The sequence below is a fragment of the Pseudonaja textilis genome, chromosome 1 (assembly GCF_049901715.1).
Source record: "Pseudonaja textilis isolate UNSWEBS1 chromosome 1, rPseTex1.2, whole genome shotgun sequence".
Taxonomy (NCBI): domain Eukaryota; kingdom Metazoa; phylum Chordata; class Lepidosauria; order Squamata; family Elapidae; genus Pseudonaja; species Pseudonaja textilis.
The window spans coordinates 252,489,095-252,504,371 of NC_141990.1; the positions used below are offsets into that span (position 1 = coordinate 252,489,095).

At 39.5% G+C, this 15,277-nt stretch overlaps 1 protein-coding gene across 3 annotated transcripts in view; it reads right to left on the reverse strand.

Annotated features, from left to right (window-relative positions):
* NAV2 (neuron navigator 2) overlaps positions 1-15,045 on the reverse strand; it is a 313,572-nt gene extending 298,527 nt beyond the window's left edge. For 2 of the 3 annotated variants that reach the window (XM_026706454.2, XM_087921261.1), the window contains exon 1: positions 13,773-15,010. In XM_026706454.2, the coding sequence (XP_026562239.2) occupies positions 13,773-14,030 (258 nt within the window). In that variant the 5' untranslated portion in view covers positions 14,031-15,010. Of the gene's footprint in view, positions 1-13,772 lie in introns of all 3 variants that reach the window. The other variant, XM_087921262.1, reaches the window with a different exon arrangement.
* Positions 15,046-15,277: the final 232 nt, after the last annotated feature.

The window sequence follows — 15,277 nt, forward strand, 5'->3', positions numbered from 1 at the left end:
AGAACATGCAATTCAGTGCTTTAACTTTTCTAACTTTCATCTGAAGAAAAAGAAAAAATGGATCACAATTAAGAGTTCTGGCTTTATTGGTTTCTTACAGGATGCCTGTAAAATGTCTCCACTTTCCATGCTTATCAAAAATATGGCTGTGGATTATATTCTCTTGGGAACTACCTTTAGTCTTTGCTGTCCTCCTTAAGAAAAAATAGCCAAGATGCATCTTTTTTACTAGGGTGATGAATGTATTCTGTATTTTCATGATTGTTACCGATCAGAAATAGTAGCTGCTATCAAGTTGTTTTTGATCCCTAGCGACCACTTAGATGGAAAGACAGACTAAAATGAGGAAATAAATAACTGTGTATATTTAATTTTTATCCTGCACAAAAACATGAAACCCTTTACCTGTATATGGAACTGGAATTTTACATATAGCACCTCTTTAAAACAAAGAATATTATCACATTCACAAACAAATCTCATAAACCTGATTTATAGTGTACTTAGCCCTGGACAGACACTTTGGAATCTTCTCATGTAATAAATATTCTGTACAAAATAATAACTTTTAGCTGAAAAAAAAGGGGGCTAGAAACAGGGAAATATATGGAAAGGATCAGTGATATAAGGAAGATATGTTGAGTTGGTTAAGCAAATAATATTGTCATTATTATTATCAACACTACTATAATTAATATCAATGTAATGAATATTGTTATAAACATTTGGATTATTATTTCCTAAAACTATTTATACCTAGACAACACACTGTTCAATTGAAATTGGAATTTTTATATGCTATAAAATAAAAACTTGAATTATTAAAAAAAGTAACTTTTGACCATTTTGACCTCTCTACAGGAATCTAAAATTCTGACAGATGTAATGTGGGAATCATGATTTCTGTAGCCTGGATCTAAAGGGACATTTTTGTAATGCAATATTTTAATTTTAATGAAGGCAAATGTAGGATAGGAACTGATGAAGACGAAATAGAAAGATCTCTTTAATCTTTAATTCTACTCTCTAAATACTCTTGGAAATTGCTCCCTTCAAAATATACATGTACAGTGCTGGATTCTAAAGTTTTAGACACACATCTTGAATTTCCCACATTGGACAGCTGTTCCCCACTGGCCATATAAAACAAACTTCTTTAAGGCTTCATTTGACTTGCTATTGTGTTTTGAATGCAAAATAGGGGAAAAGGGGGCATTTTTAGGCCAGGGGATTCTGTCCTGGAGTTGGCAACTATGTTTGTCATCCTTGAAAATAGTTTACAACCCTACTCTGAAAGTTTCTTCACAAGCTAGACCTGCAGTTAATCAGCACTGGCCTAGCTGCAGACATTATGGTGATTAATGGAAATTAGTTGAAGCAATAAAACATGTAAGACTAACTTTTAATTTATATTGATGAAAGACAGAGTCTCTGAGACAATTACTCCTCTAGTCCTTGGGGATAATAATTGCATGCAAAACAATCATTACAGAATTTAATGGAACTGTGCATACTAAGTCCATTTTAAAACATTCACGTTGCTTATTTAGGCTAAAATCCAGTGCCCGCATAGCTGTGGAGACACTTAAGTTCCACTGAATTAATTAAAAATTGTTTTTCTGAAAGCAAGATTCTCTTGGGCTTGCTACATCACATATTTCCTGGCATCTTCAAAATGGCAACCCTGCAGCTTCATTTTGAGAATTTTGTAGAAGAGTAATTGAATACATTTGCTCAAAAACCTTGGATACAGCTGCACATATTATAAGGACAGATGTAACACAAAGGCTAAGACATGAATGTGAGCCAGGAATATATCTAGATTCAAATCTTATTTCAACTCTGTGTCCTTGGCCAAGCTACTGTTCTTATTCTTTGTACCACAAGTTGATATATGGGGCAGGCCGGATTTATTCAGGATTCAAGCATGCAGATGGACAGGTAGGCAATCTAAAGATGATATCAGTAATTTTCCTTGGTAACTGAATCAGAATGAAGAAAGTAATTTGCCGTGCAAAACATAATATGCCTATTATTCCATGATTCTATAATCCTTGGTTGGCACCTTGACAGCTCACTTGAGATCTTGGGTTTTATTTTTCCAGTCAGTTCATTTTTGTGGAAATATGAATAACTGGGCTCAAGTTTTTGATTCCTGATGTTCACAAATGATACCGGAATTGAAATGTCAAGTTGGCCCACAACAACCACTGTTGCTGCCTCAATAAACTGAAATGGGATGTCAAAAAAGGCTGGTACGTTTTCAAATATTTAATGTTATGTTACTGCATAAATATTGCTATGAAGAGGGAGAGGAGGCTGTGGCATTTTATTTCTTTCATTCTAAAATACCTTGGCAAGCCTGAGGCAGTTTGACTTGCCAAATGAGACATTTGCTTTAGATAACTGATACCCCTGGAGGTAAAGTGTTGCTTGCAAAGTTTAGACAGACTTGCACAATTCTCTTTCCTTTTTAAATGTCCTGCAAAGCCCTGTGTGGCTTGGCATCGTGTTATCTCCAGGACTGCCATCTCCAGAACTGACCCATTTAATGTGTGTATCACAGAAGAAATTTCAAATAATCTCCCATTCCATGAGGCAAAAGCATAGAGGCTAGGAGACAATGTTTTACCACCTCAGCATTTACACTATGGAACAGGTCCAGCCTTGGGCACGGGATTAGTCCCCATTCTGACAGACTTCCAGAAAGCAATAAAATCCCAGCTGTAGATAGATGTATTTGATACTTGATTGCCATCCTGCTATTTGGCCTTAGAATTACAGTATTGTATTTAGGTACGTCATTCATTTATTAGAGTCAAAGGATACATGGTGTTCTTGTTGCACTATTTACCTTGGAATGTTTAACTTATTGTTTACGGTGAACATTTTAATGCTTTTATATATTGAGGATTTTTTTTGGATTATATGTGTCAAGGATATTTTAATTGTTGTAAGATGCCTTGAATGGAAGGGAAACTGGAGGCATATTCATCTGATTACTCAATCCATCAATCTGCACTGGTACTGGTGGCCTAATAGGGAAGATGCATAAGCAGAGATGCATAATACAGATCAGATAGGACAGGTAGAAACAACTGAGAAGAGATAGTTCATAAGTAACTCAGCATACCAGAATCTAATGTACAGTAGCTCACAGTGTGGTAGTATCACATGTGCCAAGAACCATCAGATTTTGCACCAGCTGAATAATCTTCAAGGGCAATCCCATGTAATGTGCATTGCAGTAGACCAGCTGGAGTTTTCAAGTGTATGAATGACACTGTAATCAGGGCTTTCTGCCCAGGAATGGGTACAACTGACACACAGCTTAAACTGTGCAAAAGTCCTCCTACCCACACCTGCCACCTGTTCTTTAAGCTGGAGTCATGAGTCCAGAAGGTCTCCCATATTGTCCACCAGGTCTATCTGAGGCACTGCCACTGCATCCAGAATCAAAGATGGAAGGTCCTGGAAACCAGGGGTCTCTCTATTTTGCTTGGGCACTGAACTGAAGCCTATTGTGTCCCATCCAAGCCCCCATACACTCTAAGCACTGAGATAGAACCTTCAAGGCATCACTCAAGTGGCTACAGATAAGATACAAAGCTGGATATCATCAGCACATTGATGTCACCCCAAACCACTGGATGGCTCCCCCAGTGGTTTTATGTAGATATTGAACAGGAGAGGAAAAGGAGTTTTGCCTGAGTCACCCCACAGAAGAGGGACAACTAGCTGGATCTACCCCTCCTATTTTTACTAATAGTGTATTAAATACAGTATATTAAAGGGAAAAAATAATAGGCAACAACAATAACAGGCTTTGATTGCAGTGACAAGTTTATAACATTTACTGGCTTTATTATTTATTGGTTTTATGAACATATGTGATGATTATATATTTTTATCATCTGTGTTATAAGCTGCCTATAATTCAAAGAGATATATACATGTTGAGAAATAATTAGGAATCCATTTGTATGTATGCACATACTGGTACATGTGTGTGTTATTTGTACCAATGTTTAATTACATACTACGTCTGTGTGTGTGTGTGTGTGTTTGTGCATGTGTGCATGTCTTTGCAGTGGTAGTAGGGTCTTGAGAAAAAATGCTGTTGTTTAGTTGTTGTTAATGCATACAAGTCATTTACTTTTATGACAAAGATGTTTTTTCAAAAGGCAGCTGGATTTTCTTTGTTTTGCTTGAAGATGTTTCACTTCTCATCCAAGATGCTTCTTCAGTTTTCATACATTTGTCAGTGCATCTCTGTATCAGTACATTTTCTTTTATTGATCTTAACTTTGTGATTGTATTAGATCTGTCATCTGGGAAAAGGGTATTACACACCCTTCAAATTAAAACGTGTGAGGCCTGGAAACTCAAGTATCCAGCCAGATCAGGGGGTTTATTCTGTGTCCTGACACAATGGCCAAAGAACATGATTGTCCTATGTGACTGGTTGAGTGTCTTGTTACCTGCAAAGATCCTTATCCTCACAAATCCCCCATAATCAATACCGTTGTGCCATGTCCATCTATCCAACCTCAAGAAAATGGCTCCATTTTCTGTACTTTTCCTCTTTTCACTCCGCTCCCACCACTTCCTACACTAAAAGTATTAATGCAAATCAAGTGTTACAATTACTGCCTTCCGGCAGCTGACAATTAGCTATTGTCTATCTCTTTGCCACTTTTAAGGTGTTAAGTTAAGCAACACTTTAGAATAGGATACAAATAAAAATGAAGGTGATACTTCTTGAGAATATCTAATATGATTTGCCATCATAAAAATAACAAATGAAAGTTTAGGCAGAGTTTTTGGTCCACTGTAGATTTCTTCATCAATCATATGGCAGCTTTCAATTTCCTTTGAGATCAGATCTTAGAGCAGCTAATGATTACCAAAGTCATTTTCAATGTTCAGTTTTCCAAATCAAAGAATGTGTAGAAAAATGTGCATGTTAGAAATAAATGCAAGCATGAACATAATAGTAAAAATAATCCATTATGTTATATTTGCTTCAAAAAAGTATATATCAGGATGTACAAAACAATGCTAATGATTTATTCTGCAATTAAGAAAGCAATTAATTAGCGCCTAACTAATGAGGAAATGGAACAAGTGAAATTTAAGAGTCCAAAATAACTGGCAAAAAACATTTATTAATCTCTAACTGCAATCTGATTTCATTTTTAAATAGTTGAATGGATAACTCATAATAGCAGATGTAATAATAAAACAAATATTCCTTATCAGCAAAGTATACCGAAAGGAAGTCACAAGCTAGGTTCAGCAATTTTACTTCCCAAAACAAGCCAAAGTTCACACAATAATTCAGAAGGAATGGTTTTCCAAATTATCTAAGAGACTTGCCAATTTAGTAACAAGTGTTTGACTATATATTCCAGTACATGGTAAATGGAAAACCACCAGCTTCCTGTTACAAAATGTACCAACAAGCTATGCCTAATAATACTCATTCAGACTGGCAATTTATATGCTTGATATATAGCATTTCTAAAAATAATAGTAGACCGATGTATTTTTAGCTAGGTAAACAATTCTGAGTTGGATGATCGGTTTCATCTTTAGTTCAGTTTATGAAGAGGGATACAGCAGGCTAGACTGAAAACCCAGCTATTGGAATGAAAATTCAGCCAAGGGTCAAATGGATCACCTCCCTTTGGATGCCTCTTGTGGCTACCAGCAGAGGACATATGGTGCTTATTCTATAAGACCTTTCAATGAGTTTTTTTTTTTTACTAGCTTGTCCCTGCCTTGGGTGTTTTGATTTGAGGTTGGTTTGATCTGGGTCTAGTTTTAGAGCACAATTGTCACCTTGTGCAGCTTTGAAGGTCGAAGGCAGTTTGCAGATGCAGTAGATATATTATATAAAGAAAGCAAAAGGAAGAGAAGAGCCAGGAAAAGGCAAGAACCAATCATGGTGGAGAGGCTTTAGAGCCAGTTTCCTTGATCTCAGCAATGGAGCTGATCTAAACTTAGAGCAGAGTCTCCAACTTTGGCAACTTTAAGATTGTGGACTTCAACTCCCAGAATTCCTCAGCCAGCCTGGCTGAGGAATTCTGGGAGTTGAAGTCCACAAGTCTTAAAGTTGCCAAGGTTGGAGACCCCTGATCGAGAGGCTGGAATTCAGTTCTGTACCTAGACCAGAGGTCCCCAACTGGTGGTCCACGGACCACTGGTGGTCCACGAGAAAATTTTGGTGGTCCCCAGCACACCTGGGTGGGGGAGCTGCTTCAACCAATGGGCCAGTCTTGTGACTAGAGCTGGGACTGGCCAGGCAGCTCGTGGTGGGGCTTAAAATCTCTGCTGTAGAGGGAGGAACGTGCAATTTGCAACTTTGCAGAAGGTGCATTGTGCATGGAGCAGCGCAGCCCTCTCTGCCCAGAACATAATAATGACACTGTTGTAGCAAGAGGAAGTGGGGATGGCGGTGCAGGCGGGCCAAAGCAACATGTGTCAGCAATCTGCGACTCTTTCTTCCCCCTGCTGTCGCTTCCTATCAGCTGAATCTACCACTAACCCTCCCCTCCCATTCACTCTTCGCCTGGCCTGAGAAAGGAAGGGCGGGGTATGGAGATTTGCTCCATACTCCCGCTATTCCATAGCAGGAGTGAAGCTTCATCTCTTGCTGGATCTCGCAGGCATTTCTTCCAGCCTTCATTGGTGCTGCATGACTGGGAGACGTGCAACTTCCTCTCCACCCCAAGATACTGGCTGGCCTGGCTGAGAGAGATGAGAGAGGGAGAGAGAGATGGGAGAGAGAGAGAGATAGAGAGAGAGGGAGGGAGGGAGGAGAGAGAGAGAGAGAGGGAGGGAGAGAGAGAGGAGAAATCCTGGTGTTTTGTTTTCTGTGGGAAACAGGTCCAAATGGTTCTTTAAGTGTTTAAGGTTGCAGAAATAGGTGGCCAAGCTAAGTGCCTGAAAGACCCTATCTCATCATTGGGAGTCCAGGTACTTCAGCGAGCGGAGAGTTGGGTTCATATTAGTGGTCCGTGGGATTTAAATTATGAATTTAGTGGTCCCTGAGGTCCAAAAGGTTGGGGATCTCTGTCCTAGACAATAACAGATTACGTACTGAGCACACTAGGCAAAGGATTTCAAAGGCCTCTAGCAAAATACTAAGTTATCACCAGAAACAGAAATGTAGAGTAAAATCAAAACTTTTATTATCAAGGAACTCTAATTCTGAGAGGGTAAAATATAAATGTACTTGTAACCGCTGTTAAGAATACCAGAAGCCATTTTTCTTTCCTTCTTTTTCTTCTTTCTATTTTCTCTAAACAGAAAAAGTATTAATCTTCTTTTTAAAAAAAATATTTTGGGGTGGTTTTTTTTGGTATTTTTTCACTTAGTACTTTTTTTTATTTTCTTTAATTTTGTCTTTCAAAATTTGTATTGAAATAATACAATTTTTTTTTACAAAATTCTTCTAAAAATAAAAAAATGTCCATGTTATATATTATATATATTTACATTCACACACACACACACACACACACACACACACACACACACACATATACAAACACACATACAGAGATATATGTATACACACAGAGAGACACACAGAGGGAGAAAGAGAGAGAGAAACTCTTATTATTTAGAACAGGGGTGTCAAACTTGATTTCATTAAGGGCCACATCAGGGTTGTGTCTGACCTTGGGGGGCTGGGATGGGTGTGACCAGGATGGGTGTGACCAGCATGACATCACCAGTGTCAGGGGCACTTGTGGTGGCCAAGCGCTCTGCCAGAGAAAATGGGCTCCTGAGCTCCATTTTCGGTTGTGATGACCTCCTTCAACTCTGCCAGCAAAAATGGAGCTTGGGTGACAAAGCACGTGTGAAATTCGCAAGTTCCATTTTTGCTTGCAGAGGCACAACGGTCCAGTCCTTTGCTATTTCCAGGATGGCCCCAAGGGCCAGATCTAAGCACCCCATGGGCCGGATGTGGCCCCCGGGCCTTGAGATTGACACCCCTGATCTAGAAACTATATTTCCAATAATCTTGAAGGAAGCCTGTCTAATTATTATTTAATTAGAATCTGTCATAGAATCTTACAGTTGGAAAAGATAATTTAGGATTACTGGATCCAACTACTGCTCAGTAGGACTCCAAGTGAAATAATCCCTCAAATAGCTTTCTAGAACACATTTAGCAAAAGAAAACCTACCACTAACCGATATTGGTCCCTCCCTCCTTTCTTTTCTTTCTCTCTCCTTTCTTCCCTTCTCTAGCTCATTACCAACTCAACTTTAGTTTGCAACCAATTAATAGTACTCCAAATTCATTTTAAACAGTATCATTAGCAGGACAGATATTCCCCATTCTATTCCTGTATGTTTGATTTTGTGGAAAAGCTAAACACATTTTTCTATCAAATTTCATTTTGTTATTTTTAATACATTTCAGTACACAAAGAAAAAGCTGGCGAGACCTCTTTGGGTATGATCTTGTATCCACTTAGCTGTCATGCTGTGTATTCACTTAGCTGTCATGCTAGCCAATGTACAGTTAAGTAGTTTGCTTATCAGAATATCATGCTGTACTTTGTCAATGCTTTGCTGAAATCAAGATATATCACATTTACTGCATTCTCACTATCTACTAAAGGAGTTTCCTGGTAAAAATAAATGAGATCAATTTAGCCTGAAAACATTTGCTCTTGAAAAATCTATGCTTACTTCCAGTAACTGTGATATTGTTGATTATAAATCAATATATAATCTAGATTCTTTCCAGATCTACAGCTCCCCAAAACTTCCTTTTCTCCATTTTCGAAGATAGTGATATTTGATCTGACCTGGTTATATGGCATTTTATTAGTTCTCCAGTATTTTTCAGAGATAATACATGGAGTTTCAGTAACTCCATAACTCCATAACTCACATTCCTTCAGTACAGTAGAATATAATTCATCTTGCCCTGGTCACTTATTCATTTAAAGACACTATATATTATCTAATCATGTATCTATAAATTAAACTTGTATCTTACTGGGGTTTTATAAATTGGATTTCCGAATTAGTCTTGTAGAAAGGAATTCTCTTGCCGATTGTAGCACAGTAGCATAGCATTACACAAAATTATATTTGGGATTGGGATTTTGGAATATATTATATTGCTTCATGAGTTTTTATCACAAGTTAGCCAACCAGAGAAGTAGTAACTTGTAAGAGCTTTCTGATTTTATACCTGTATTACATCCTAAAGCAGAGTTGAACGAATGCCCACACTTTAGAAAAAAAGCACTAGTTCCATGCCAGTTTGATTTTTTTTAGGATTAAAAACTATACAGTGAATATGATAACTTGAAGTGGTATAAACTTCACTAAGCTGTGTTGATCTTGCACATCCAGAAGTTATTGTTTAATATCAATCCACTTTGCTGCATAATGCCTCTGAGACCACAGAACAGGCATGGAGGCATTAGAAAAACCAGGTAGAAGTAGGTTGATGCTATCAGCAGCATCTTAATGGCTACCATGCTTGGAAACCAAGAATCAGTTGGAATCTAGATCTACACTGCAAAAAGGGAAAGGAAGCTAAAGATAACTATTTCGAAAGAAAAGAAAGAAAGAAAGACATTCTCTCTCTCTCTCTCTCTCTCTCTCTCTCTCTCTCTCTCTCTCTCTGTGTGTGTGTGTATTCTATTCTTAGGACATTTCTAAATAAGCATGTGGGGCCATTTCAGTGTTGATATGGAAAAAAATATAGAAGGGAAATTGTCCCCAAAATTTGTGTCAAACAGTAAAACTATCTTTCAGAAGTAAAAGCATTCCTGGATCAGTTTTTGTTTTGACATCTGTTGATATACTGCTTTGAATTCTATGCTTAGATATAAATGTAAAATAAGCAAGTTATGCTCCTGTTGGAAAAGAAAACAGTAATATCCATTCTGTTAGAGCCAGAATCAATGCTTGGCATTAATGGACTTCTGATTTTATTGCCAGCCTTTTTTGTTGGTGCCTCCCATAAACCAGTGGAGAGTTATAGGATTCAATCTCTGAAGCTCTTTATCTATTTATTGACTAATCAAATTTCTATAGATGCACATCTCACCAAAGGCAATTCTATGATGTAGTAGTAAGACAAGCAAGTAGGATAGAAGATACACCAACAGAAGATCCATTACAGGTAATCCACACTTAATGACTATCACTTCGTGACTGTTCAAAGTTATGGAGCCCAAAACCCAGTAATACCCCACTTTCATCACAGTTGTTAACCAACTCACCTGTGGTCATTAAGCAAGATATCACATGACCATGACTTGTCATTTTACTGTTGTTTACTCCACTGACTTTGCTGTTTATTCAAATAGCGATCACAAATGTGCAAAAGGCAATCACACAACCGCAGGATGCTGGGGTGATTGTAATGGCCTGTGGATTGTGAACCACCCAAATCTCCATCACATGAGTGCAAGGACACTGTAATGGCTGTAAGTCGACAACAAGTCTTAAGGTTACTTTCTCAGTACCATAACTCTGAATGGTCACTAAATAGGGCCATCATTAAAAGAGGACTAATTGTATAAAAATAAATCCATTAATTATCCAATTTATTGTCCAGTGAAAACTAGTGGCCGAAGAAAACTCAACTAGTTGTCCCCTGGCCATCTTTGGCCCACTAGTTTTCACTGGAGAATAAATTGGATTGTGTGACTATATGATTCTCTTGCTCAACTTTCACCAGAAATCATTCACATAAAGTTCAGTGAGAATACAGAAATGTACATTCAAGTGAATATCTGTGGTCAAAGGAGGAAATACCAAGGAGAATGATAAGAGAAGGGGGGGATGCTTTGCTAACTAGATTCAGGGATTTCCAAAAGGTATCTTTGTTATCACCTGTGGTTTGTACATTTGCATATATACAAGATGTTTGGCATAAAGATGCAGTCCTAGACTTTTTGTCTCAAAAGGGTCAGGTTGCAGGTGATAGGAAGAATCTCTGCTGATGCAACTGGACAGCCACACTGTTCCTCAAAGCAGAAATGTGGTCCTAGGGGAGAAATCATCTAATCTGTTACAGCACAACTGACTGTGTTCCCTAGCTGTTCATAGATTCCAGCCCTTCTAGCAACCTCTCTTCTTCAAAGCCCAGAAGCATGCCTCAAACATAATGATTCCACCATCCTAATAACTCTGCATCTATTGATGTGCATATGTTTCTAAAAGAAACTCAGTGGTGAAGGGTCATTTTTTTCCACTTGTCAAATTCTTTAGTTGCTTCAATCCAAAATGCAATTGGATTGTGAAGATGAACTCAAGGCTTTTCTTCCTATAGTCAGAGGACTCAATAAAGTACAGATAGTGTACTTAATACATCAGTTCTTTCATCAGGTTGAGGCATTTATCTCAAGACCAACATACTTTCTTCCATTATAAGGCTTTTACAATTTCACAATTATATTGTAAGTTCAGTCACCTGTATTCTGCAAAGTATATCCTGGAAACAAGATGCGGAGTTTTTTTTTTTTAAGAGCTTCATATTGCTAGATTTTATTTTCATATACTACTCTTGGAGTTGCTCATAGACTCTCATACTAAATTCAGAATGTCTGTCTAATATTATTTATGATGTGAAAGAGAAGGGCAAGGAAAAAAGAATAAATTATGCAACTGGTTTGATAACCACAAAGGTGCTTCCAATGCAAATGACTTGGCATACAATATTAATTTATTTGAAGAGTTCCCATAGATGATTCCAGGATTAAAATAATACAAGTACTTACCAGTAGAAAAACATAGCTTTGAATTCCATTTGTCTTACAACTGATTTAACACAATCATTAGAGAAACACCTATTTGGTGAAAAAGAATATAAGAATATAAAGAATGACTAAATGAAAACAGTCCTCGAAGATTGCCAAGGACAGACCAATAGCTGAAGTTAAGAATTTAAGATTTCTACCAGTGAAGATTCACTAAGACTACTACTCCAGAGGCTGGCTGAACCTATGAACCTAAAATACTACAACTATTGCGATCTGCAAATGTGAAAAGTTTCCTCAGGCATCAAATATAGATGGGGCATACAATAAATCCCAATTAGAACTAACTGAATCAATTTTGAACTCCTAAAATATTGACCATAGAGTAGTTCAATGCTCAGCATGTATTATGCCACCAACAAATGCCCACTCAGCTTTGAAAGCCTTTGTAAGTCATCATCTCATTGCTCCTATCAATATCGCATCACATTCACATCACTGGACTCTCCCCTCTTTAATTTTTAGAGTGAGATTGTCCTGAAAATTTCGAGACAACTCTAAGATCTTTAAAAAAAAGAATGTGGACCTCCTTCCAGAGGGTATGGTGTAAACCTTGTCTACTACTACTGACCCCCTCACCACTCCCTCCCAATTCTCAAGCCCTCAGGACCTGCTGCAGCCTCACAAACTGAGCTCAATACATCACTTTATCTGCCAGCATGGAAAAAGCAGGGCAGGAAACCATGCTAGGTTGACAGCAGGCAGACTCTTGTTCCTCAGCAGGACAGGTTCTGAGGTTGCCACCTGCAAAAACCTCCTAGATTGACAAGAATGACCCAGTATTTCCTACGGTAGGAAAAAGGCAGCAATACAATTTTTCTTCACACATGCAACTTCCCACCCCAACATGGCTGTGCTTCTTGTGAGATGCTTCAAGCAGCTGCAGAATAGGTTTGCAGTAAAACCAAGCCGACACTCTGTCTTCACAGCAATCTCAGTCTAGCTAATATTAATTAGTCACCTTAGTGGCAGCAAACCATCTGCTCTGCTTCTCCAGTAGTATGTTAGCATTTGCTTTCTGCTTTCATGGTTCTTGAGCCATATTCAGGCACTAGTAACATAGCGACAATCTGAGCCATGCTAAAAATACTAATACACTTGCTAAAATAAAACAAGCTGGAACATGGAGTATTGCAGTCTCCATAATATACACCAATAGCATTTAAAGAGGCGTCCAAATATGGCTTCAAGCAACATTGCATATTAGAAATCAATGGTTACATCTAGGAATAAACACACACACACATGCACACACACACATTCTCTCTCTCATATAGAGGCACATATGAATATCTCTGTGCATTTGTGTATGTGTATATATATATATATATATATATATATATATAGAGAGAGAGAGAGAGAGAGAGAGAGAGAGAGAGAGAGAGAGAGAGAGAGAGAGAAAGAGATATGTCTTTAAATGTAGTAACATACAAGATTGTATTGTATTGAACCTTTATTGTAGCTTTACCCATAAGTGACTGCTGGATGTGTAAATGTATAGACAGCAGTCTTTGCTACACACTTGCATGGCTTTCCCTGCTGCATGAGGTTCAGCCGCATACATCAGAGCCACCACATTAGGTAGCTGCTCCAGCAGTTCTCCAGGTATTCACAGTAAAATGCACAAACACACCCACTGCAAATAATTCCTCAACGAACAGCATTTAAATGCACCAACAAAGTAAAAAAGAAATACACCTTCCTTTCAATAATCCAGCATTATTGAAAGATTTAAGCTCCTATAAATAAAGACAAATCAAGATAATATTTAAGAATAGCCAGTTCTTTTTTTCCACAGTTAGAGAAAATATTGTTCCCTCCATAGTTTCTGGGTCCATCAGAAATACAAGTATATTTCCCATCGCAACCTGCATTTTCAGTAACCATGCACACACGCCGAACAGCACTGCATATGATACAGCCTCTCCACCCATGCTCTCCCCATGCTAGCACCATTTTGCTGACCTGTGTGTCAAAGCCATTCTCAATGGAGCTACTCTTCTTCCGAAGGAAGCCATCGCCTGCGTTCTCGTGACCATTCTGGGATTTGAAGGGGATCTGGCTGGCATAGGATGACTTGTTCACCTCCACCTTGTTCCCAAACTTCAGGTAACAGGGCTGTGGGACGGTTCTGGCAGCTGGGATGTGAACAATGGGACTAGCACTATGGACAGGTTTAGGTAGTCCGGATTTCATTTTGGAGGCTACCAGGATGGCTGGCATTTTTTCTCCTTCTGCTTTGTCAATGCGTCTCTGTCACAACAGCAGCAAGCAAGGAAGAGGATGAAGATAGGTTTTACACTCGGGCTGGCTAGCTTCTTCTCCCCCTCTCTCCCCTCCCCACCCCCACCCCCAAAAAACCAAGCAGTGGAAAAAGAAAGAGAATGGGAAATCTCTCCTTCAAACACAACTTCTCAGGAGCTTGTCTCTGCCTTTCCACCTGTTTCCTTGGGCTGGTGTAGCTGCTCCCTCAGTTCTCAGCCAGTGTCCTTTTCCCCCTCCTTCTCCACTTCTTCTGCGGATGTTTAACTTGCTGGTTCTTTTCAGCAGCCACTTTATTAATATTATTATTAATATTAATATTATTATTTTTTCGCTCCCTTCTTTCCTTGAAGATGGGAGACCTTAACTGGCTGGAAGCAGCCCCTGGCTGCCTTGCCTTGAAGGAACCTGCTGCAACATATGTTTCGGGTGGCTTGGCTGGGTGGTGCGCGCCCGCCCCAGCCTAGCAGACAGGATCGCCAGACTTAATACGACTGTCTGTCTATCTGTCTGTCTTCAGCCTTAGCCCAGAGACAGACGTAGCAGTGGAGGACGGCCTTGGATACCAGCCTGAGAGAACCCGAGTTTCTTAATCTTAGGATCGGTGCACGACAGCAACGGCGCCGAAGCAGAGAAAGAGAGAGGGAGAGAGAGATCTGCCCGCGGATGACATTTAAATCGTTAAGGCTGCTGGTGGCAACGGCATTTCCCGAGCCGGCGATGCTGCTGTTCCAGCTGTTGCTGCTGCGCGTCAAAAAGCCTTAAGAACGGAGAATGCGCTGGCTTGTCCGTCTCATTTTTTGACCCTGGCGCTGGAGAGCCGAGCGGCAAACCCACCCAAGGCGTGCGGTCCGGGTGCGAAAAAAGCGCAAAGGGGCGCGTGAGTCGAGGCAGCCGGCGGCGTGGACGGCGCCAGAAGAAGGGGCAGCCCAGATGAGAAGGAGCGGGAGAAGGCTGCGATCTGACAGCACCGGGCAAAAAAAAAAAAAAAGCCTGCGTGGCTTCCGATTGGTCCTCCCCGGCTCAAATCAGAAGCAAAACAGCTCTGCAAAAGGGGCGGCGCTTCAACTCCAACGACGGGCATGGAACATTTTTTTTGCTTTTTTTTTTTTGCCTCCGATCTGCGCTTTGCGCTCTGCGGCAGCGCAGAGTCGGATCCGCCGAAGCGAAGTGGAAAAGGAGGCGCGGGGAGCTTATCCAAGCGAGGC